At 47.2% G+C, this 21312-nt stretch overlaps 1 protein-coding gene across 2 annotated transcripts in view; it reads left to right on the top strand.

Moving 5' to 3' along the window:
- The first annotated feature begins 201 nt into the window (after positions 1-201).
- The window catches only part of LTBP3 (latent transforming growth factor beta binding protein 3), a 30486-nt gene continuing 9375 nt past the window's right edge, over positions 202-21312 (top strand). Inside the window, exons 1-17 of one of the 2 annotated variants that reach the window (XM_039366213.1) lie at positions 203-575; positions 6025-6315; positions 7517-7731; positions 8376-8481; positions 9085-9159; positions 9979-10101; positions 11280-11438; positions 12930-13118; positions 13233-13249; positions 14638-14716; positions 14811-14903; positions 16133-16258; positions 17094-17225; positions 17805-17933; positions 19105-19224; positions 19796-19918; positions 20606-20728. In XM_039366213.1, coding sequence (XP_039222147.1) covers positions 290-575; positions 6025-6315; positions 7517-7731; positions 8376-8481; positions 9085-9159; positions 9979-10101; positions 11280-11438; positions 12930-13118; positions 13233-13249; positions 14638-14716; positions 14811-14903; positions 16133-16258; positions 17094-17225; positions 17805-17933; positions 19105-19224; positions 19796-19918; positions 20606-20728 — 2386 coding nt within the window. In that variant the 5' untranslated portion in view covers positions 203-289. Of the gene's footprint in view, positions 576-6024; positions 6316-7516; positions 7732-8375; positions 8482-9084; positions 9160-9978; positions 10102-11279; positions 11439-12929; positions 13119-13232; positions 13250-14637; positions 14717-14810; positions 14904-16132; positions 16259-17093; positions 17226-17804; positions 17934-19104; positions 19225-19795; positions 19919-20605; positions 20729-21312 lie in introns of both variants that reach the window. The other variant, XM_039366214.1, reaches the window with a different exon arrangement.

Raw genomic sequence — 21312 nt, 5'->3', positions numbered from 1 at the left:
CCACCGGTGCAATTGAAAGGGGGGGAAAACGGCTCCCCGGCGCGGGGGGGGGCTCGTCGACGGGTCGGCCCCGGGCTCCGCCGCCGCCGCCCTTCCCCGCGCCCCCTGCCGGCCCGGCCCGGCCTCTCCGGCGCCTGTTGGCGGCGCTCCCAGATTCCTGCCCCCGGCCGGAGATTGGCTGCGCCAGGCGGGCCGGAGAGCGAGAAGCGGCCGCCACTGCCGCCGCCGCCGCCTCCTCCTCCACCTCCCTCCTTGCCTGCCTCCGGCCGGGGCGGCGCGGGATGCCAAGATGCCCCCGGCGGGCGCGGCCGGGCTGCTGCTGGCGCTGCTGCTGGCGCTGGGGCCGCGGGCGCTGCGGGGCTGGCCGGGCCGGGGAGGGTCGGCCGGCTCGGGCCCCTCGGAGCGGGCGGCGCTGGCGCGGGAGCGCTTCAAGGTGGTCTTCGCGCCGCTCATCTGCGAGCGGACCTGCCAGAAGGGCCGCTGCCGGGACAGCTGCAAGCCGGGCAGCAACATGACGCTCATCGGCGAGAACGGCCACGCCATGGACACGCTGACCGGCTCCGGGTTCCGCGTGGGTGAGTGCCCGCCCGGGGTCTCCTCCTCCCCCCCCCAGCCCCGGGGCCCGCCTGCCGTGGGGGAGGAGTTGGCGGGAGTTCAGGACTACAAGGCCCATCAGCCGCCCCGCCCTTCAGCCCGGCTCCCTGCAACTCCCTGGTTGATGGGACGTGTTGTACTGCCCCAGGCTTTCCACTTGGGAAGTCCCTTAGGTGGCACGGACTACACCACCCATCAGCCTACCCAGCCCGGCTCCCTGCAACTCCGTTGTTGATGGGATGTGTTGTACTGCCCCGTGCTTTCCACTTGGGAAGTCTCTTAGATGGCATGGACTACACCACCCATCAGCCCCCCCAGCCTGGCTCCCTGCAACTCCGTTGTTGATGGGATGTCTTGTACTGCCCCGTGCTTTCCACTTGGGAAGTCTCTTAGATGGCATGGACTACACCACCCATCAGCCTCCCCCAGCCTGGCTCCCTGCAACTCCCTGGTTGATGGGACGTGTTGTACTCTCCCATTGCTTTCCACTTGGGAAGTCCCTTAGGTGGCACGGACTACACCACCCATCAGCCCCCCCCAGCCTGGCTCCCTGCAACTCCCTGGTTGATGGGATGTGTTCTACTGCCCCGTGCTTTCCACTTGGGAAGTCTCTTAGGTGGCATGGACTACACCACCCATCAGCCTCCCCCAGTCCGGTTCCCTGCAACTCCCTGGTTGATGGGACGTGTTGTACTGCCCGGTGCTTTCCACTTGGGAAGTCTCTTAGGTGGCACGGACTACACCACCCATCAGCCTCCCCACCTGGCTTCCTGGAGCCCCTTTGTGTTCTATTGCCCATTTCTTTCTACCTGGGAAGTCCCTTAAATGGCATGGACTACATCACCCCTCACCTCCAAGCTTGGTTCTCTGCAACCTTCTTGTTGATGGGACATGTTATACTGCCCAGTGCTTTCAGGTTTGTTAAGGTCCTGAGATGGCATGGACGCTACTACCCATCAGCCCCCCCCCCCAGCCCTGCTCCCTGCAACTCCTTATTTAATGGGACGTTTTCTATTGTCCAATGGTTCCCACTTGGGAAGTCTCTTAAATTGCATGGACGACACCACCCATCAGCCCCAAGTATGGCTACACCCATCAGCCCCAAGTATGGCTCTCTGCAATCCTCTTGTTGATGGGACGTGTTGTACTGCCTTGGCTAAGTTCCACTTTGCCAATTTCCTTAAACTACCCATCAGCCTCTCCAACTGGGTTCCCTGCAACCCCTTTGTTGATGGGACAGGTTCTAGTGCCCAATGCTTTCCACCTTGGCAAGTCCCTCGATTGGTACGCACTACACCACCCATCAGCCCCCAGCTTGGCTGTTTGCAACCGGTCGACAGGAGGGGTTCCCTTGCCCATCCACCTTGGCAAGTCCTTAGTAGGGACTACGCCGCCCATTGCCCCATTCCCAATCCCCTCTGGATGCCTCCCTAGCTGAGTATCTTCCAGATGGACAAAACTCAGCCCCTCCAGCTCTTTTGGCAACAGTTCCCATCATGCACACCCCCTGAGCCATCAGCCTGTGCCAAGCCCCGTTTTTTGCATCTGCTTCCCCCTTTATCTTAAACTTGGGAGTCGTAGTCCCATTCAAGGACTGGTTGGGAAGGGCTGTTCTCTTGGGCACTTCGGATTGTGGGAAAGAATAAACAAGCCACAGAGAATCTCACTTGTAGAAATTAACCTAGGTTTGTTGACATTGCCTCGTGTTACTGGGAGCCGTTTTGGATTCATTTCCTGGGAAAACAGGGAACGAGAGAGCCCGGAGGGGGCTGAGTTTTTTATGGCACGCTGAACTGGTGGAGTTTTAACCTGGGTTAATTCTTAGTTTGCTTTGCTTCTGGCTGAGTATTCTTCAAAGTCAGAGCTGGAAGAAATATTAGAGGTCATCTAATCCAGCCCACTGCCCAAGCCAGTAACCTGTTTCACTGGCATGCGTGTTAGTTAGCCTTTGTGGGAAGTTCTCATCCTCTCTACAATAGCAGTGAGTTGTGCACACTTTCCCATTTGCTAATTGCAAGCATAAAAACTGGATCTTTCAGTAACCGGGTTTAACGTGTTGTGGGAACACAGCTCCCTTCCCCGCAGAATCTCCTGGCCTCGTACATCCTGGCACCTTTGCATTTCTTTAACTCTGTTTGGGTTTTCTCTGATCCTGTTCGTTGAGCTCAGCCTTGCAGTTTGCAAACCAGCTTTGGGGTTTTTTTTGGGGGGGGGGGAGGAAAGAAGGAGGCTGATCCAGCTGATCACTCTTTGTGGCTAAACAAACTGGGGATCAGCGCAATGTGGGAACCTGGCCTCGATTTGCGTATGCCGAATCTGTGGCTCGCCTTGTGCTTTCCAAAGCAAGCCTGGTTTTGCACGGGGATTGGTTAGCGTGGAATTTTGTCTTTGTTTTTATTTGGAGGCAGGACGAAGTGCGGTCCGGGACACTCTGCACATTGTTTTTGATTTTCATGCGCAGGCGCAGCGCACCCTGGTCCCGTGTTCTCTCTCTCTCTCTCTCTCTCTCCTCTCTCTTTTTCTCTCTTCTCTCTCTTTCTCTCTTCTGTCTTTCTCCCTCCTCTCTTCTCTCCTCTCTTTCTCTCTCCTCTCTCTCTTTCTCTCTTCTCTCCTCTCTCTTTCTCTCTTCTGTCTTTCTCCCTCCTCTCTCTCTCTCCTCTCTTTTTCTGTCTCTTTCTCTCTCTACTCTCTCTTTCTCTCCCTCTCTCTCTCTCCTCTTTTTCTCTGTCTCCTCTCTCTTTCTCCCTCCTCTCTTTCTCTTTCCTCTCTCTCTTTCTCTCTCTCTCTCCTCTCTCTCTCTCTCTCTCTCTCTCTCTTTCTCTCATGTCTCCCCTCCCTCTCTTTCTTTCTCTTTCTCTCTCTGCCTTCCTTGTCTATTCTCTTCTCTTTCCCTGATGGAAAAGTTGACTTCACATCTCAGCCCCATCTCTGGGGCCCCTCACGTGTCCAAGCTGCTCAGAACCGCTGGCCAAGCAAACTCACACACATCGGAGACCAACACTTACACACACACACACGCACACACAGCCTCCCACCCAGCCAGTTAGCGCAAGAGCCAGTGGAATTCAGAAGGGGCTTCATTTTCGGTCACAAAGCCAAGTTCAGTTTTCAAACTAGAACTAGCCAGTTGCAGCAAAGTGGGGTGTTTTTTTTATCCATTTTTGCATACCAGGCTGTTCTCACATGCTCCACAGTGGAAGATCCAGCAATTCTTCAGCTTGGTTAGGGTTAAACTGTGGTGAGTTCCTTGGAGACTTAATCTGCTGTGTGAACCGAGCTTGTTTGGTTAGTTTATGGTGCAGATGTATTGTGCAAATGTAGAACATGGATTACTGGGGGTAAAGATTCCAGATTCGTCTTTGTATGTCCAGTTGAAATAATGCCTATAAGGAAGGCTATTTTTCTGCCTGATATCCCGGGGACAATCTCGGCTTATTGTAGAGTACTCTGATTAAATGATTATTCAGAATGGTGTATTTTTAAAAACTTGGTACCCTTTAAAATGGGGGGCATTTCCCCTCCCAAAATTTCCCACAAAGCAGGCTGGGAGTTGAAGTCTACGCGACTTAAAGTCACCAAGTTTGGGAAAACGTGATTTAAAATAATAGGATAATAAAGCGTAGGAGTATAAAATGAAATGTAAAGTATTACATTTCTAAATTCATACTTAACCAATTTAATTACAAACGGCTTTCAGAACTAAAAGTTAAGAGTCCAATTATAGTGCCTTTTTTAATAAATAAAAGTATAATAGTAGTCCTTAACTGTATTCAAAGAAAAACGGTGTGTTGGACAAACCATAGTTAGTCCTCGACTTACAAAAATTTACTTCGTGACCATTTGAAGTTACATCACTGGAAAAAGGGACTTAGGACCATTTTTCACACTTGTGACTTTTGTAGCATGCCCATCCTTATGTGATCAAAATTCAGATGTTTGGCAATTGGTTCACACTTATGACGGTTGTTTTGTCCCAAAATCATGTGAACCCCTTTTGATAAGCAAAGTCAACGAGGAAGTCTTTAACAGTTGCAGTGATTCATTTAATCCGTGCAGCCAAAAAGGTCTTAAAATGGGGCAAAACTCTCTCAGCGACATAAATTTTGGGCTCAAAGGCGGTTGTTAAGTGAGGACTGCCCGTATGAAAAGGAGTCTGGCTGCCATCATCCAAGCAGCAAATCCGGCTTGGGGTCACGGTTCAAGGCTCAGAAAGTTAGAAAGCGCGAGGTTGCGAGTTCCAATCCTCCCTCCGGCATCCCGACCAGCTGGGCAACGCTAAGCCAACATTCAGTCCCAGGTCTAGGAACCGCTTCCGAAAAAACGTGGCCAAGAGGTCTGCTGGGATGTGGCCAGGCCACGGCTGGCAATCAACGCACCGACTGCAGGGGATGAAAACAGCCCTAATGTGGTTCGAAGCTGCTGATTTGTTTCTCTTCTTCGGCAAAGTCTCCGTTGTGTTGGCTATTTCAAGCAACACAACACGGTGGAAACTTTGAGGCAGCCCACACTCGCTCGGCTTCCGGCCCGGTCTTCTTTTCCAGAAGACACAAGTTGACACCTGCAGTGGCGCCTCTGTTTTGGAAAGAGTCAGGTGTTGTGCGTCCAGTTTCTTCTGATTCATGCCTTGGTTTACGTTTAAACACGCACATACAAACACACCGTTTGAACCCCCTCTGCAATCACTAAGTGAAACCACAATTGTACTTATGATCTGACTTCAGCTTTCCTTTGCTTTCCAGTCCTGCAAAGGTCATCAAGGCAAGCATTGGTTGCAAAGTTCCTTTTTCCACTGTCACAACTGTGAGCCGTCACTAAATGAGGCAGTCGCTAAACAAGGACTATGTGTGAGCCGTTTAGCTATAGCGGTGTCAAGTGTGGGCTGATGCATAGGAGAGCCAAAGTTCCTTTCTCCACCGTCGTAAATGTGAACGGTCACTAAATGAGGCAGTCGCTAAACAAGGACTATATATGAGCCGTTTAGCATAGCGGTGTCAAGTTTGGGCTGATGCGTAGGAGAGCCAAAGTTCCTTTCTCCACCGTCGTAAATGTGAACGGTCACTAAATGAGACAGTCGCTAAACAAGGACTATGTATGAGCCGTTTAGCTATGACAGTGTCAAGTTTGAGCTGATGCGTAGGAGAGCCAAAATTCCTTTCTCCACCGTCATAAATGTGAACGGTCACTAAATGAGGCAGTCGCTAAACAAGGACTATGTATGAGCCGTTTAGCTCTGACAGTGTCAAGTTTGAGCTGATGCGTAGGAGACCCAAAGGTCCTTTCTCCACCGTCGTAAATGTGAACGGTCACTAAATGAGGCAGTCGCTAAACAGCTAGGTCGGGCTGATGCAAAGGAGGCCCCAAAGGGGAGACTGGCCCATGCAAAATTAACTTTGTCTCTTTTTCTCTGTTTCTCCCCCCTCCTTGCTGCAGTGGTCTGTCCTTTGCCTTGCATGAATGGCGGGCAATGCACATCTGGCAACCACTGTCTGTGCCCGCCAGAATTCACCGGCCGCTTCTGCCAGGTGCCCGTGAACCGCCAGGGGCAGCAGGCGCGGGCCTCTAGCGATGGGGCCGCCGCGGAGACGGGCTCCAGCAAGCACGCCATTTACGCTGTCCAGGTCATCTCGGATCATCACAGTGACAGCCCCGCGGGTCCGGGTTCGAAAGGCACCGTGAGCCACTCCGCTTTTATGGTGCCCCTGGGCCATCACTCCTCCGAAGGTAACGGGCGAGAAAGTGGGGGCTGGGCTCGGGGGCTGCTGGGGGGGGGTTAGGGTGGAGCGATGAAGCCCCTCCGAGGAAAAGCAGATTTTTCTCCAATACTGGCTTAATTGAGCCAATGGCTTCAGTATGCATATACAGAATACTTATTCCATCGTCACGAGCCAGCGGATCTCAAAAAGTAACTTATAACTTACTGTGTCGTTTCTTGGAGTCCTCAAACCATGCAAAATGGACTAGATATTCCCATTAGTAAAAGAGAATATTTGTAGGGTTTCAGCATTGAAGTGAGGGGGTCCTTGCTGCTTTCTGAGCCTAGTGGTTTTCTTGCAGACGTTTCATGACCCAACTAGGTAACATCATCAGTGCTAGAAGGAAGGGGTGAGTAGTAGTAGTAGTAGGAGGAGGAGGAAGAGGTGGAGGAGGAGAAGAAGAAGAAGAGGAGGAGGAGGTGGAGGAGGAGAAATAACTATGGGGTCCTTGCTTCTTTCTGAGCCTAGTGGTTTTCTTGCAGACGTTTCATGACCCAACTAAGTAACATCATCAGTGCTAGAAGGGAGGGGGGCTTGTGGAGAGGAGGAGGAGGACTACTGTGGGGTCCTGGGTGCTCTCTGAGCTTGATGGTTTTCTTGCAGACGTTTCATGACCCAACTAGGTAACAACATCAGTGCTAGAGAGGAAGTGGGGTTATGCTTGGATAATGAAACATCTGCAAGAAAATAACCAAGCTCAAAGAATAACAAGAACCCCAAATTTACATTATACGTGTACCACAAAGTATTACGAGTATCTTTCATATATTTTTACTACTGGTATCCGTGTCCTGTTTGCCATACGCTAAATAAATACATTAACTCCTTTGTGAGCTGAATTTGAAATTTGGGGACAGTTCTGGGCACTGATGGGCCGAGCAGGGAATCTTCGAGCACGTGCAGAGGGTTTTCTGTCTCCTACTCCGGGTTTCAAAGTGGACCCCATCTCTTTGGATCCTGTAAAATGCTTGCTCAAATTCCCAGCCTGTCGTTCATCTGCTAGCTGATGAACCAAAAAAAAAAGCATTGATCAAGAATTCAGCGCTTTATTTTATTTTAATTTTAAATTGATAACGTACATCAGTCGTTTCACTGCGGCTGCAAACGGCATTTGTAACAACCTGCGTTTCCTGTTTCCAACTCATCCTGGTTTATTTTGGGGCTCCCAGTTCAGATGCACCAGCCGCTGGTCAATGTCCGGGTCCATCATCCGCCGGACGCCTCCGTGAAGGTCCACCGGATCGACAGCCTCAGCTCGGAGGGGAGTGGGCCAGGGGGAGCCCACCATCTCATCCAGCACCCGGCTCCGAAAGCGGCCTACACTCGTCCCCCCGCCCAGAAACCCTTAGGGCGCTGTTTTCAAGAGACGCTGCCCAAGCAGTCGGTGAGTGGAAAAGGATCTTGGCCAGCTATTTAACCTGTAGAAAAATCAAGCCTCCCTGTTCAAAAGTAGTGTATCGGATCCAATCAACTTCAAGGCCAAATAGCAGAGGAGAGAGCCTCTAGTTCAATGTGTTTTGAGCTGGGGAATTCTGGGAATTGAAAGTCCACCCGTCTTTAAAGTTGTCAAGTTTGAAAACAACAACAACACCGTTCTGCCTGGATCACAGGATTAGATTTATTTTTATTCTCACTCGTCAAATTTCACGTGTACAAAACAGCACACTAATCTCAAATGTGGTGTGCTTCCCTCAGATCTAGGTGCAACTAAACCATGTAGTAGCTTAAGGGGGGGGGGCGAGAATTACATAAAACTAGAAAGAAAACAGCCTGAGACCTAATCTAACAGACTAACCCCACAAACTTCCCAACCCTGTTTTAGCCTAGTGTGCCCTGTTGGTGCCAAGGCCAAATCAGTTGTCCTCGCTGCGGACTAGACGCTTAAAGTACAAGTGCTTAAAGTCACTGGTGGAGAATGAGGTTGGGGCAGGGCCGAGGTGGGGTGGGGAACCTAGGGACTGGTTTATTTCAGGAGAGAATGAGTGAATTTGGTCTTTTTCTTTCCTTCCCTTCCGGTGTGGACCTCAGTGTGGGAGCAACCCGCTTCCGGGTCTCACGAAGCAGGAAGATTGCTGTGGCAGCATCGGCACCTCTTGGGGCCAGACCAAGTGCCACAAATGCCCCCATCTGCAATGTAAGCCTCCAACCGGGACTTTGCACCACCCAGTGATCCAGAGCAGAGAGACTTGCCCCCAATTTGTGCACGGCTTGTCCCGGGTCACCCACGGACCCCCCACCACCACCGCGCTGCTTCTCCGCTCTGCTTGAATTTTGGCAGGATTTTCAGCCCTAGAGCGGGGAGACCGATCCACAGCACCCCCAAACTCCAGGCCTTTCGGGGCCTCCCACACCCCTTTGAGACACCCCTCACGCCTTAACTTGTGCCTTGCTCCGCTTAATGACCTGCAGGATCGTTTAATGACTGTAGCTGGGAGGGCCGGGATTGCGGTCATTGAGCAAAGCGGTCGTGTGACATCTTGCATAATGACCGCTTTGCACAATGACCAAGATTCCGGTTTCAGATGTGGTTGTAACTTGAGAACAAATCTGCACAACTGACATACATGTGCAAGAATTATCTGGATTATAGCATATTCCGGGATAATGTCTTGAGGCTGTGTGATTTGTTGTTTCCAAAGTCCGCTGAATCAAGACCCTTTCATTGTTTAATGTTATTTTTTTATTTTTAGTAGAGGAATGTGGAAGATTTAAATATAAATGTATACTCTTTTTCTAGATCTGGGTGTGCAAAAGACGATGGGGAGTGATTGTCCGCAGGGATACAAGCGACTTAACAGCACTCACTGCCAGGGTAGGTCTTCACAAGCGGGATGTGTATGTTCCACATCTGTTGTGTTTGGAATTTGAACGTCGGTGAATTGGAAAATAAATAAAATCTGCTGTCACGGGTGCCCTTGCTTCAAATTGTTTTGAGAACGTTTTGACTCTGAGTTCAAGTCCTGCATCAGGTCTACCTTTCTACTGGGTTGTGGCATATGGGAGCTGAGGTCAGGCATCCAATTGGCCTTACGTGGGGGATAAGTAAGCTCGGAGCAGTCTCGGGATCAACTCCTTCTATCTTCTGCAGGATATTTGGAAAAAATGATGTTAGCGGCAGGAATGCAACCAGACTGAATTCTTAACTCTGCTCTGGGGTTGGACTAGATGATCTCCCGGATCTCTCCCAGCCAAACCTTGTAATCTGTGAAGTTTTTAGTATGCTTTTGGTCACGTGACCACAGGGCACATTGAAAGCCATTCAGGCACATTTATCTCCATTGGTAGCATCCTGGCAGCCACGCGGCTGCATTTCCCCACCGTTTTGCCCCAAAATTGGAATTTCCTTGTGGGTTTTGGCAAAACCACGCCCATCGCAAACCGTGGGTTACTTAACCACCAGTGCCAAGAAAAGGGTGGGGTGATCCAACTTACGACTGTGATGGGCAAGCTGTATGATGATCGTAACTCGAGGACTACCCCTGCCATGGCAGCATGAATCAGGTGGGATCGTACCTGGAGATCCTGCCCTGCCCGCCGCGTGCCACCAGGTGCCAGGAACGGCCCTTCAATCTCGGAGAGCGGAAATTGAAAGAGCCGCCCTGGTTAGTCTTTCCCTTTTTCTTTCCCACAGACATCAATGAGTGTGCCATGCAAGGCGTGTGCCAAGGAGGGGAGTGTTTGAACACCCAAGGAAGCTTCCGTTGCGCCTGTAAACCAGGGCAGGTTTTGGGACCTTCGCGCACCCACTGTGTGCGTATGTATCTCGACAGGTTGGGGTGGGGGACTTTCAGCTCTCTCTCATTCTCTCTTCTCTTCTCTTCTATTCTATTCTATATTCCATTTCATATTCTATTCTATTCTAATTCTAATTCTAATTTCTGTATTCCATTCCATCTATTCTGTTCTGTTCTGTTCTATTCTATTCTATATTCCATTTCATATTCTATATTCCATTCCATATTCTATTCTATTCTAATTCTAATTTCTGCATTCCATTCCATATATTCTATTCTATTCTATTCTATTCTATTCTATTCTATTCTATTCTATTTTATTCTATTCTATATTCCATTCCATCTTCTCTTCTCTTCTCTTCTCTTCTCTTCTCTTCTCTTCTCTTCTATTCTATTCTATTCTATTCTATATTCCATTTCATATTCTATTCTATTCTATTCTAATTCTAATTCTAATTTCTGCATTCCATTCCATCTATTCTGTTCTGTTCTCTATTCCATTTCATATTCTATATTCCATTCCATATTCTATTCTAATTCTAATTTCTGCATTCTATTCTATTCTATTCTATTCTATTCTATTCTATTCTATTCTATTCTATTCTATTCTATTCTATTCTATTCTATTCTTCATTCCATTATTCTATTCTATTCTATTCTATTCTATTCTATTCTATTCTATTCTATTCTATTCTATTCTATTCTATATTCTATTCTATTCTGTTCTGTTCTGTTCTATTCTTATTCTATTCTATTCTATTCTATTCTATTCTATTCTATTCTATTCTATATTCCATTCCATCTTCTCTTCTCTTCTCTTCTCTTCTCTTCTCTTCTCTTCTCTTCTCTTCTCTTCTCTTCTCTTCTCTTCTCTTCTATTCTGCATTCTATTCCACATTCTATTCTATTCTATTCTCTCTCATCAGAATGTGGATAATATATTGGGACAGAAATGATAACGAGTTGCAAACAAACTAAAATCAGAATAATAGAGTAAAACTGGAGCGCAAAGAAGAATCTCCGATTCGGTGTCCTTTCTTGATTTAACCCAGGGGCTGCATTCCCGCCACCCAACCCCTGTCGCAATTGTGTTGCCGGCTTTTGGGAATGCCGGGGGTGGGGCAGATTCTCTTTTTCCCTGTGAACCTCTGCCTTCTCTGATCTCCCTCTCTGTCCCTCTTTTTTTTGGGGAGCACAGCGGAGAAAGCCGGGGAGAGGAGCCTGTGTTTCCGTCTGGTGAGCCCCGAGCAGCAGTGCCAACATCCGCTGTCAACCAAGCTGAGCCGGCAGACCTGCTGCTGCAGCGTGGGCAAAGCCTGGGGTGTCCATTGCGAACGATGCCCGGCCGACGGAACGGGTGAGTTGAAGGGCAGGTGGGCGAGGGCGGAAAGGTCCGTTGTCAGCTTTCTCAAGCTCACCTGCTCGGATCTGCTTCTCCTCCGTCCTGTTGGTGGCTTTGACTTCTCTCTCCGTGTTCATGCTGTCCTCGCTCGGCATTGTCTTCCAAACGTTGGGCCACTTCTCTTCCAAACATTGGGCCGCTTCTCTTGCGCGGAGTGGACTATCGGCAGTCCTCGGTTGACAGCCATTTGTTTAGCGACCGTTCGAAGTTATAACAGCACCCCAAAAAGGGACTTACAGTAGGGCCGTTTCTCACACTTACGACCGTTGCAGCATCCCCCGGGGTCACGGGATCAGAATTCACCCTGCTCCGCAACTTGCATTATTTAGAACAATTAACCCGTGGAACCACCTGCCTCCAGAAACTGTGGGTGCTCCAACACTGGACGTTTTTAAGAAGAAACTGGACAGCCATTTGTCCGAAATGGTATAGGGTTTCCTGCCTGAGCAGGGGGTTGGACTAGATGACCTCCAAGATCCCTTCCAACTCTTCTTCTTCTTCTTCTTCTTCTTCTTCTTCTTCTTCTTCTTCTTCTTCTTCTTCTTCTTCTTCTTCTTCTTCTTCTTCTTCTTCTCCTTCTCCTTCTCCTTCTCCTTCTCCTTCTCCTTCTCCTTCTTCTTATTCTTATTCTTATTCTTATTATTATTATTATTAATTGCACAGTCAGCCAGATGTTCAGACTGGATTTGGCATATTTGTCTACCTATCAAGTCCTTACCAAGGACCTGGGATAGGCAGATGTGGATGTTTGATGGTATTACAGATCTCGTCATAGGATGGAGACAGTTCCTAGTAAGGCCGCCTTTTGCAATTGACTAATAGCAAATTTGTCAATGCCAGTGGTGTTCAAATGGTGCTCCAGTTGTTTTGGGATTGCACCCAAGGAGCCTATGACTATTGGTACTACTACCCTTGCTTGCTTTTGCCACAGTCTTTCTATTTCTATTTGTAGGTCTTTGTATTTTGTGATCTTCTCCTTTCTCGTCTATTCTGCTGTCTCCAGGCACTGCCACGTCCACTATCCAGACTTTTTTGTCTTTTTTATCGACAATTATTAAGTCCGGGGTGTTATGTTGCAGGTGCTTGTCTGTTTGAATTCTGAAGTCCCAGAGATGGTGATGATGATGATGATGATGATGATGATGATTCATTAGACGTAAACCTCAGTCAACTGAACATTCAAATTGGCTGGTGCTGATGGTTGACATGGGTTGCGACCAGCATCCTAGGTGTCAACCAGGCACCTCCTTAAAATATAAGATGTTCCGAGGAGCGCAGTTTTTGTAACATGGCTGGAGTTATTGCAGAAAGCTGCAGTTTCTTGATGTATTTTTCAAAGTTTTTGGACATACTTCCCAGTGCCCCGATGACAATGGGTGTCACTGTTACACGTTTCATCCATAATCACGCATCTGACTGTCTTGTTTTTCCCTCCCGGCTGAGTAGCAGCGTTCAGAGAAATCTGCCCTGCGGGGAGGGGCTACCACATTCAGACCTTGCACCAAACGCTGACCATCCAAGGAGAGAGTGAATTCCTACTCCAGATCCACCCGGACGCTACTAGTGATGCGCCACAACCACGCCCGGAGCCCCCCACCCCTCCCGCCCTGGGCAGCGATTCACAGGAAGCAGAAGGTGGGTTTGCTGGCACGGGAAGGGAAGGCGGTGGGGCAGTGGGCTTCTGGGCAAGCTGGAGGGTTCTCCTCAGAAGTTCTAATCACTATTCTGTCTCTGGTTTATGTTTTGCAGCCGTTACTCCAGCGATGGTAAGTGTGGGGTCCACTGGAGAACTGTGGAAGAGGTAAAAAAAAAAAAAAAATCTGTGAAAAAATAAATGAATGCCCAACTTCAAATATAACGCAATCTCAAATGGTCGCTGATTGGAACGTGAGCCACCAGGAGATGATAGAAGGTCATTTGAATCGGTCTTCTGCTTTTCAACCTATTCGCCAAAGCACCAGAAGGCAGGAGAGAAACAACCTAGAACTAAAGAAAAAATTCCTACCAGTGAGAAAAAATTGATCCGTGGAACGGTTTGCCACCAGAAGGTGCTCCCTATAACTTCTTTTAAGAAGAGACTGGGCAGCCATTTGTCTAGAATGGCACAGGTCTACTGCTTGAGCAGGGGGTTGGACTAGATGACCTCCAAGATCCCTTCCAACTCATTCTGTTAGGGTTCAATAAGGACAGGCAGATCTCATATAACATGGAAATATTACGTTTAATAAGGTCTCCAAGATGGCCAATCCAAGGCCCAACCCCCTTGCGTGTAGTGATAAATCTCAAAAGCATCTACGGAAACACAGATACATACCCATAATTTGATTTTTTTAACCACAGTTGTTCTGAAGAATCATCCGGTCCAAGGGATACAGGTCATCCTCAAGTTACAACGGTTCCTTTAGTGACTGTTCAAAGTTACAACATCACCGAAAAAGTGACTTATAAGCATTTTTTCACGCTTAACAACCATTACAGCATTCCCCACGGTCACGTGATCAAAATTCAGACAGTTGTCAACTGACTCACATTCACGACGGTCGCAGTGTGGTCATGTAGTCGCTTTTTGCGATCTGATAAAAATGGGGAAACCACATCCACTTCACAAACATGTAACTAGGTCAGGGGAATAATTTAATAGCTAAGCAGCTTATTATGTAATGATGTAACGGATTATAAGGTGGATGATGCAATGATAGGAATGACTCAGCAGGGTCTGCATCTCTTTAAGAGCCTGAGTATAAAAGGGAAGGCTTTTGCTGGAGTGTCTCTCTCTCTTCTTTTTCCTGCTGTAACTATGGTGTGTTCGAGATTGCTGTATTAACGCGTGTATGTATATCGTTCCTGGTGTATGATATTGTAGATAGTATAAGATACACCACCATTTAATATAGACCACTGTTTACCCTATTTACTCTTGGGTTATCTCAGCGCAATAAAACTATGCACGCTCTGACAAACTAACTTAACCACTGCCGCGATTCACTTAACAACTGTGGCAAGAATGGTCCTAAAGTGGGACAAAACTCACTTAGCAAAGGTCTCGCTTAGCGACAGAAATTTTGGGCTCGCTTGTGGTCTTAAGCTGAGGACCACCTGTATCTTGTCTTCCTGTTCATTGCCTGTTCTTTTCTTTCCTTCTCGACATCTCCAGTTGCCCAAAGACACGACGATTTCGGAAGAGCAGGGGGTACTTTTCGGCAACACCCCGACTTTGGGTCCTCGGTACCCCGGTAAGTGAGAGCAAAACCACTCTCAGTACCGTCTCCCCAGCCTTGTTGGGGGGCAGGAAATTTTCTTAACGGGGGGTTCCTTTCTTCTTTGCAGTGGTGATCACCAAGCCAACTGTCGCAGTCGTGGTGAAGTACCCCGAAGAGGACAGAATGGATGAATTATACATGGCCCCAACTCAAGAGACCGGTGAGCCCCCTCCTCCAGCCTAGATTATGTTCCTTTGTCCTCTTTTCCAGAAAGAAAGTTTTAGTTTTTAGTTAGTTTAGTTTATTGATTAGCCCATAGGGCTTATCAAAATACAGAGTTCCAAACATATAATATTAATAAAATCCTATACCAGTGATGGCGAACCTTTTAGAGACCGAGTGCCCAAACTGCAACCCAAAACCCACTTATGCGTCGTCGGGTGCCGGGTGGGTGTGGCCCATTGGGTGGGCGTGGCCCATTGGGTGGGCGTGGCTGCAGTGGTAATGGCAGACTGGGTGGGACTAAAAAGTTCAATCAATCAATTCCAACTTTGCAAGATCTTTTTTTTCCCTGCGAGAAGTTGAAATTGACTGATTGATTGAACCTTTTTTTTTGTACATGGCGGTGGAGGCCTAAAGCGAAAAGGTGTTATAAAACCCAGCTGAAGGCCTAGGACTGGGACAACGGCGCGCATGTGTGCCCACAGAGAGGGCTCTGAGTGCCGCCTCTGGCACCCGTGCCATAGGTTCGCCACCACTGACATAGTATGTGAGCCAAGTCTTCTACTCTAATAGTAGTAGTAGTTTTAAAAAATACAGTCGTTTTAAAAAATACAGTAGTTTTAAAAACATTCATGCAATGACCATTCCAAGTTACGGCAGCACTGAAAAAAGTGACTCAGGATGGGTCCTCGCCCTTACGACCATCGCAGCATTCCCCCCCTCCAGTCACGTGATTAAAATTGGGGCACTTGGCAAACTGTTCAGATGATCACGTGACCTTGGGATGCTGCACCTGTCATAAATAACCTGCCTCTGGCCAAGCGCCCAAGTTTTGATCGCGTGACGGGCGGGGGATGCTGCGACGGTTGTAAGTGCGAGGACAGAGGCCGTCAGTTACTTTTTTCACCACCGTCGTCCCTTGGAACGGTTGTGAAACGAGGGTCATAAGTTGAGAACAAACTGGGTTTAGATTTCTTTTCATTTGGAGTGTCATGGCCGGTCTTGAAGGCTTCGTCTGACAGTGGTGGGACTCCCAACACTGGAGGTTTTTAAGATGAAACCAGACAGTTGTTTGTCTAAAATGGTCTAGAGTCTCCTGCTTGAGCAAGGGGTTGGACTAGATGACCTCCAAGGTCCCTTCCAACTGGGTTGAAAAAAACGACCGGTATCGGAACTCTTATAAGTCTTTCAGACGGTTTCCCTGCTTTTCTCTCTCTTCCCACACAGAGGTGGACATGTGCAAATTAAATCACAACATCTGCAGCCATGGTGAGTGCATCCCGACGCGGACCGGATTCTTCTGTCAGTGTTACCATGGTTACCGGTGGCATCCTCAGCACGGGTATTGTGTAGGTAAGAGGCAGCTTCCTTCAAAAGTTTGAGTTTGAGCAGGAGGTTCAATCAGAATAGGGCGGGAAAGGGACCTTGGAGGTCTTCTAGTCCAGCCCCCTGCTCAAACAGGACACCCTTCTCTCCTCCTACTCCTCCTCTGAGAGTTGGAAGGGACCTTGGAGGTCATCTAGTCCAACCCCCTGCTCAGGCAGGAAACCCTATGCCATTTCGGACAAATGGCTGTCCAGTCTCTTCTTAAAAACTTCCAGTGTTGGAGCATTCACCGCTTCTGGAGGCAGGTTGTTCCACTGGTTAATTGTTCTAACTGTCAGGAAGTTTCTCCTTAGTTCTAGGTTGCTTCTCTCCTTGCTTAGTTTCCATGCATTGTTTCTTGTCCTGCCTTCTGGGGTTTGGAAAAATAAGTTGATGACCCCTCCCCTCTTCTTTGTGAGATATTGGAATACCGCTATCATGTCCCCCCTGGTCCTTTTCTCTAGACTGGACACACCCAGTTCCTGCAACCGTTCTTCATATGTTTGTGTCTCCGGGCCTTGAATCATCGTAATCGCTCTTCTCTGCTCTTTTTCCAAAGCCTCAGCACCTTTTTTGTAATGTAAGGTTGGATTAGAAGACCCCTAAGGGCCGTTTCCAACTCATTCTGTTACTCTTGTTATTCATCTAAGAAGCTTCTTCGGTTCTGAACAGTTCTGAACAGAACTGAAGAAGCTTCTTGGATTAAGAAGCGAAATGTTTTCAATGGAAAGGAAAAAAAACAAACAAACCCCCCAAAAAGTCCATTTGTGTTTTACGTAGAAATAGACTTTTGGGATTCCTGTTCTTTCCTTCTCCTTCCCAGATATAAATGAGTGTGAATTGGAGCTGTGTGGCCATGGGAAAGGCGTGTGCATGAACACCGGCGGGTCGTACAATTGCCACTGCAACCGAGGCTACCAGCTGAAGGTGCAGAAGGGGGTCCGATCCTGCTCAGGTGAGACTTCCAAGAACTTGGTGGATGGAGGGAAACTAGTGAAGGAGAGAATTAGCCCAGAGGAAGCAATTTCCTGACAGTTGGAACAATCAATCCGTGGAACGAGTTGCCTTCGGAATAGCAATAGCCCTTAGACTTATATACCGCTTCACGGTGCTTTACGGCCCTCTCTAAGCGGTTTACAGAGTCAGCCTGTTGCCCCCTGCAACAATCTGGATCCTCATTTTACTGACCTTGGAAGGATGGAAGACTGAGTCAACCCTGAACCGGTCAGGATCAAACTCCTGGCAGTGGGCAGAGTATAGCCTGCCATACTGCAATCTAACCACTGCGCCACTATGGCTCTTTAGAAGTTGTGAGTGCTCCCATCCTTGGAGGTTTTTAAGAACAGATTGGACAGCCATTGGTCTGTAAATGGAATAGGATTTTCTGCCTAAGCAGGGGGTTGGACTAGAAGACCTCCAAGGGTCCCTTCCAACTCTTGTTATTCTTTTATTCTGTTATTGAGTCAGGGGGGAGATGCTGGAGACCCTCCAGATCTCCCCCTTTCTTCACGCTTTTGCCTCACTCTCCCATTAGACATTGATGAATGCGCCCGGCCCAACATCTGCGGAGACGGCGGTTCTTGCATCAACTTCCCAGGACACTACAAATGTGACTGCCATGCGGGCTATCGGCTGAAGCCCTCCCGGCAGCCGTTGTGTGAGGGTATGCAGTGGAGAGCCAGGCTGGGGAATTCTTTGGTGCTGTCTGAGCTGGATGGTTTTCTTGCAGACATTTCACTACCGCACTAGGCAATATCATCAGTGTTGCTACATAGACGCACTGATCAGGGTCAATGCAACCGTCATAAACCGTTGTAAATATGAATTAGTTGTGAAGTGTCTGAATTTGGATCATGTGACCATGGAGATGCTGCAACGGTCGTAAATGTGAATAGAATAGAATAGAATAGAATAGAATAGAATAGAATAGAATAGAATAGAATAGAATAGAATAGAAATAGGGAACAGAAAATGGGAGTAGAATAGTGATGGCGAACCTTTTAGAGACCGAGTGCCCAAATTGCAACCCAAAACCCACTTATGTATCGTCAGGTGCCGGGTGGGTGTGGCCCGTTGGGTGGGCATGGCTGTGGTGGTAATGGCAGACTGGATGGGATTAAAAAATTCAATCAATCCCAACTTTGCGAGATCTTTTTTTTTCCCCGTGAGAAGTTGAAATAGATTGATTGATTGAACCTTTTTTTTTTTTTGCACATGGTGGTGGAGGCCTAAAGCGAAAAGATTTTATAAAACGCAGCTGAAGGCCTGGGACTGGGGTGACGGCATGTGTGCCCACAGAGAGGGCTCTGTGTGCCATCTGTGGCACACGTGCCATAGATTTGCCACCACGGGAATAGAAAATGGGAATGGAATGGAATAGAACAGAACAGAACAGAACAGAACAGAATAGAATAGAATAGAATATGGGAATAGAAAATGGGAATAGAATAGAATAGAATAGAATAGAATAGAATAGAATAGAATAGAATAGAATAGAATAGAATAGAATAGAATAGAATAGAATAGGAATACAAAATGAGAATAGAATAGAATAGAAATAGAAAATGGGAATAGAAAATAGGAATGGAATCAAGAATAGAATCAAAGGAGAGAGACGGGAGGGGAGAAGAGAAGAGAAAAGAATGAAAACAGAATGAAAACAAGAGGAGAATAGAAATATAAATAATAAATAGAATAAAATAGAAATAGAATAGAAATATAAATAAAATGAAGTAAAAGTGATTTTGGCAACGTTAGCAGCTTTATCGGTGCTGACCTATTTTTCTTTTCCAGTAATCTTTTTTATTATTATTATTTTATTGTTTGCCTTTCAGATATTGATGAATGTCTTGACCCTGGAACTTGTCCTGATGGGAGATGCGAAAATAAACCTGGGAGTTATAAATGTATCCCCTGCCAGCCAGGCTTCCGGGCCCAAAACGGCATATGTTACGGTAAGATATACTGCAACCGGTCTCAGCTTTAGGAAGATTGTCGAACTTTATAGTTGTTGCTGTTTTTTTAAAAAAAGAATTAAGTGTCTAGTCCTCATGACAAAAATAATTATCAGATTTTTATCGCTGTTTTTAAAAAGAGCTAAGCATCTAGTCCTCGTTGTTAAACACGTCAGCCTTTCTGTTTGTTTTTAAAAAGAGTCCAGTCCTCACAACGAAAGAATATTGTCAGACTTTATTTTTTTTTAAAAAAATCTAGTTCTCGTCACTAAAAATATTGTCACACTTTATGGGTATTTTTTTAAAAAGAGTCTAGTTCTCGTGACTAAAAAAATATTGTCAGACTTTATGGTTGTTTTAAAAAGAGTCTACTCTTTTTAAAATATATATTGTATATCTAAAATATATTGTAAGACTTTATTGTTTTTTTTAAAGTTAAGTGTCTAGTCCTCATGATGAAAAAAGTTTCAGATTTTTATGGTTGTTTTGGAAGGTCCCTTCTGGCTCTATGATTCTATAGCATCCAAGCATTGAAAGAGCTCATTGTCCGGTTCTTCCCCCCCCCCCCCAGATGTGGACGAATGCGCTGAGGATGCTGCCTGCAAACACGGCTGGTGCGAGAACATGGCCGGCTCCTTCCGCTGCTCCTGCGGTGAAGGCTTCGTGCCTGCCGCTGATTTCCGCAGCTGCGTTGGTAATTCCTTTCCGCATCCCATGTAGAACACTCAGCTCAGCCCATTGGAAAAATAAATTCCGTTTCTTTTTCCACAATGAAGTGATTGTAGTCTCACCTCCCAGCTATACAGCTAGCCAGCTATTTCGAAGCACAGCTCCTGAAACTACTTGCAGACCTTTTGCTAGATTGGAGGATCTGGTGGGATGATTCTGGGACTCTCCCTAACTCAGGAGAGTCATATAAATGAAAAGAATGCCTGATGCTTCTCTTAGTCAATTGAAAAAGCAGCAGTCCAGAGAATACCCCTCCAAGGAGCCCTCCCTGAGTTAGTCATTGGTCAGCCATCTTCACCAGAAGCCCCAGAAAACCCAGCTCAGGCAATGCTCTTATTTCCGCAAAGCCAGAGTTTGGTGTTTGGCAGTAAACTGACAGCCTCAGCATCCTGGCCTCCCTCGCAGGGCTTGTGGGAGGAAAGATGAGCGAGATGCAAACCTGAGCAGAAACGGCCCAGACCTGAACTGTCTGAGAGATTCATGCAATTGTGACCCAGATTCTCTCCTGCTTCATTAAGGGTTCCTTGGCCTTCCAGAGGATGATTCCAGTTCCCTTGCTCCCCAGCCAAGATGGGCAAAGGATTATGGAAGCAGTAGTCCCAAGCTTCTGGAAGGCAGCAAAGAAGAATTGATTCTTCTTCTCTTCCTGCAGATGTCAACGAGTGCCAGAACGGTTCGTTGTGCACCCATGGGGTTTGTGTAAACACACTGGGGTCTTTCAAGTGCCAGTGTCCGGCTGGTTTCCAGGCAGTGAAGGATGGGCCTCGCTGCAAAGGTGAGAGAGAGAAGCGAGGGGTTTTCTATGAACTCCTGGGAAGTGATCTTTGTGGCTGGGAAAGAGAACTTTTGAGCATGTGTGGAAGGCTTGTCTTATTTCTATTCTATTAATTTTTTTATATGCCATCCATCTCACTGTCAAGCGACTGAGCAGCATATACATTTATTAAAATGATAGGTAGGTAGGTAGGTAGGTAGGTAGGTAGGTAGATGATGGATGATAAAAATGGATAGATAAATAGATAGATAGATAGATAGATAGATAGATAGATAGATAGATAGATAGATAGATAGACAGACAGACAGACAGACAGACAGACAGACAGACACAGACAGATGATGGATGGATGATAGGTGGATAGAAAGAGAGAAAATAGATATATAGACAGATAGCTAGATAGATGGATGATGGATGGATGATAGGTGGATAGAAAGATAGATAGATGGATGGATAGATAGATAGATAGATAGATAGATAGATAGATAGATAGATAGATAGATAGATAATGGATGGATAATAGGTGGATAGATAGATGATAGATAGATAGATAGATAGATAGATAGATAGATAGATAGATAGAT

Source organism: Crotalus tigris, unplaced genomic scaffold, assembly GCF_016545835.1.
Source record: "Crotalus tigris isolate CLP2741 ecotype Arizona unplaced genomic scaffold, ASM1654583v1 scf7180000020245.1906669, whole genome shotgun sequence".
NCBI classification, from domain to species: domain Eukaryota; kingdom Metazoa; phylum Chordata; class Lepidosauria; order Squamata; family Viperidae; genus Crotalus; species Crotalus tigris.
Note: the sequence above shows the minus strand (reverse complement) of the source record. Positions and strands in the feature narration are given on the sequence as shown.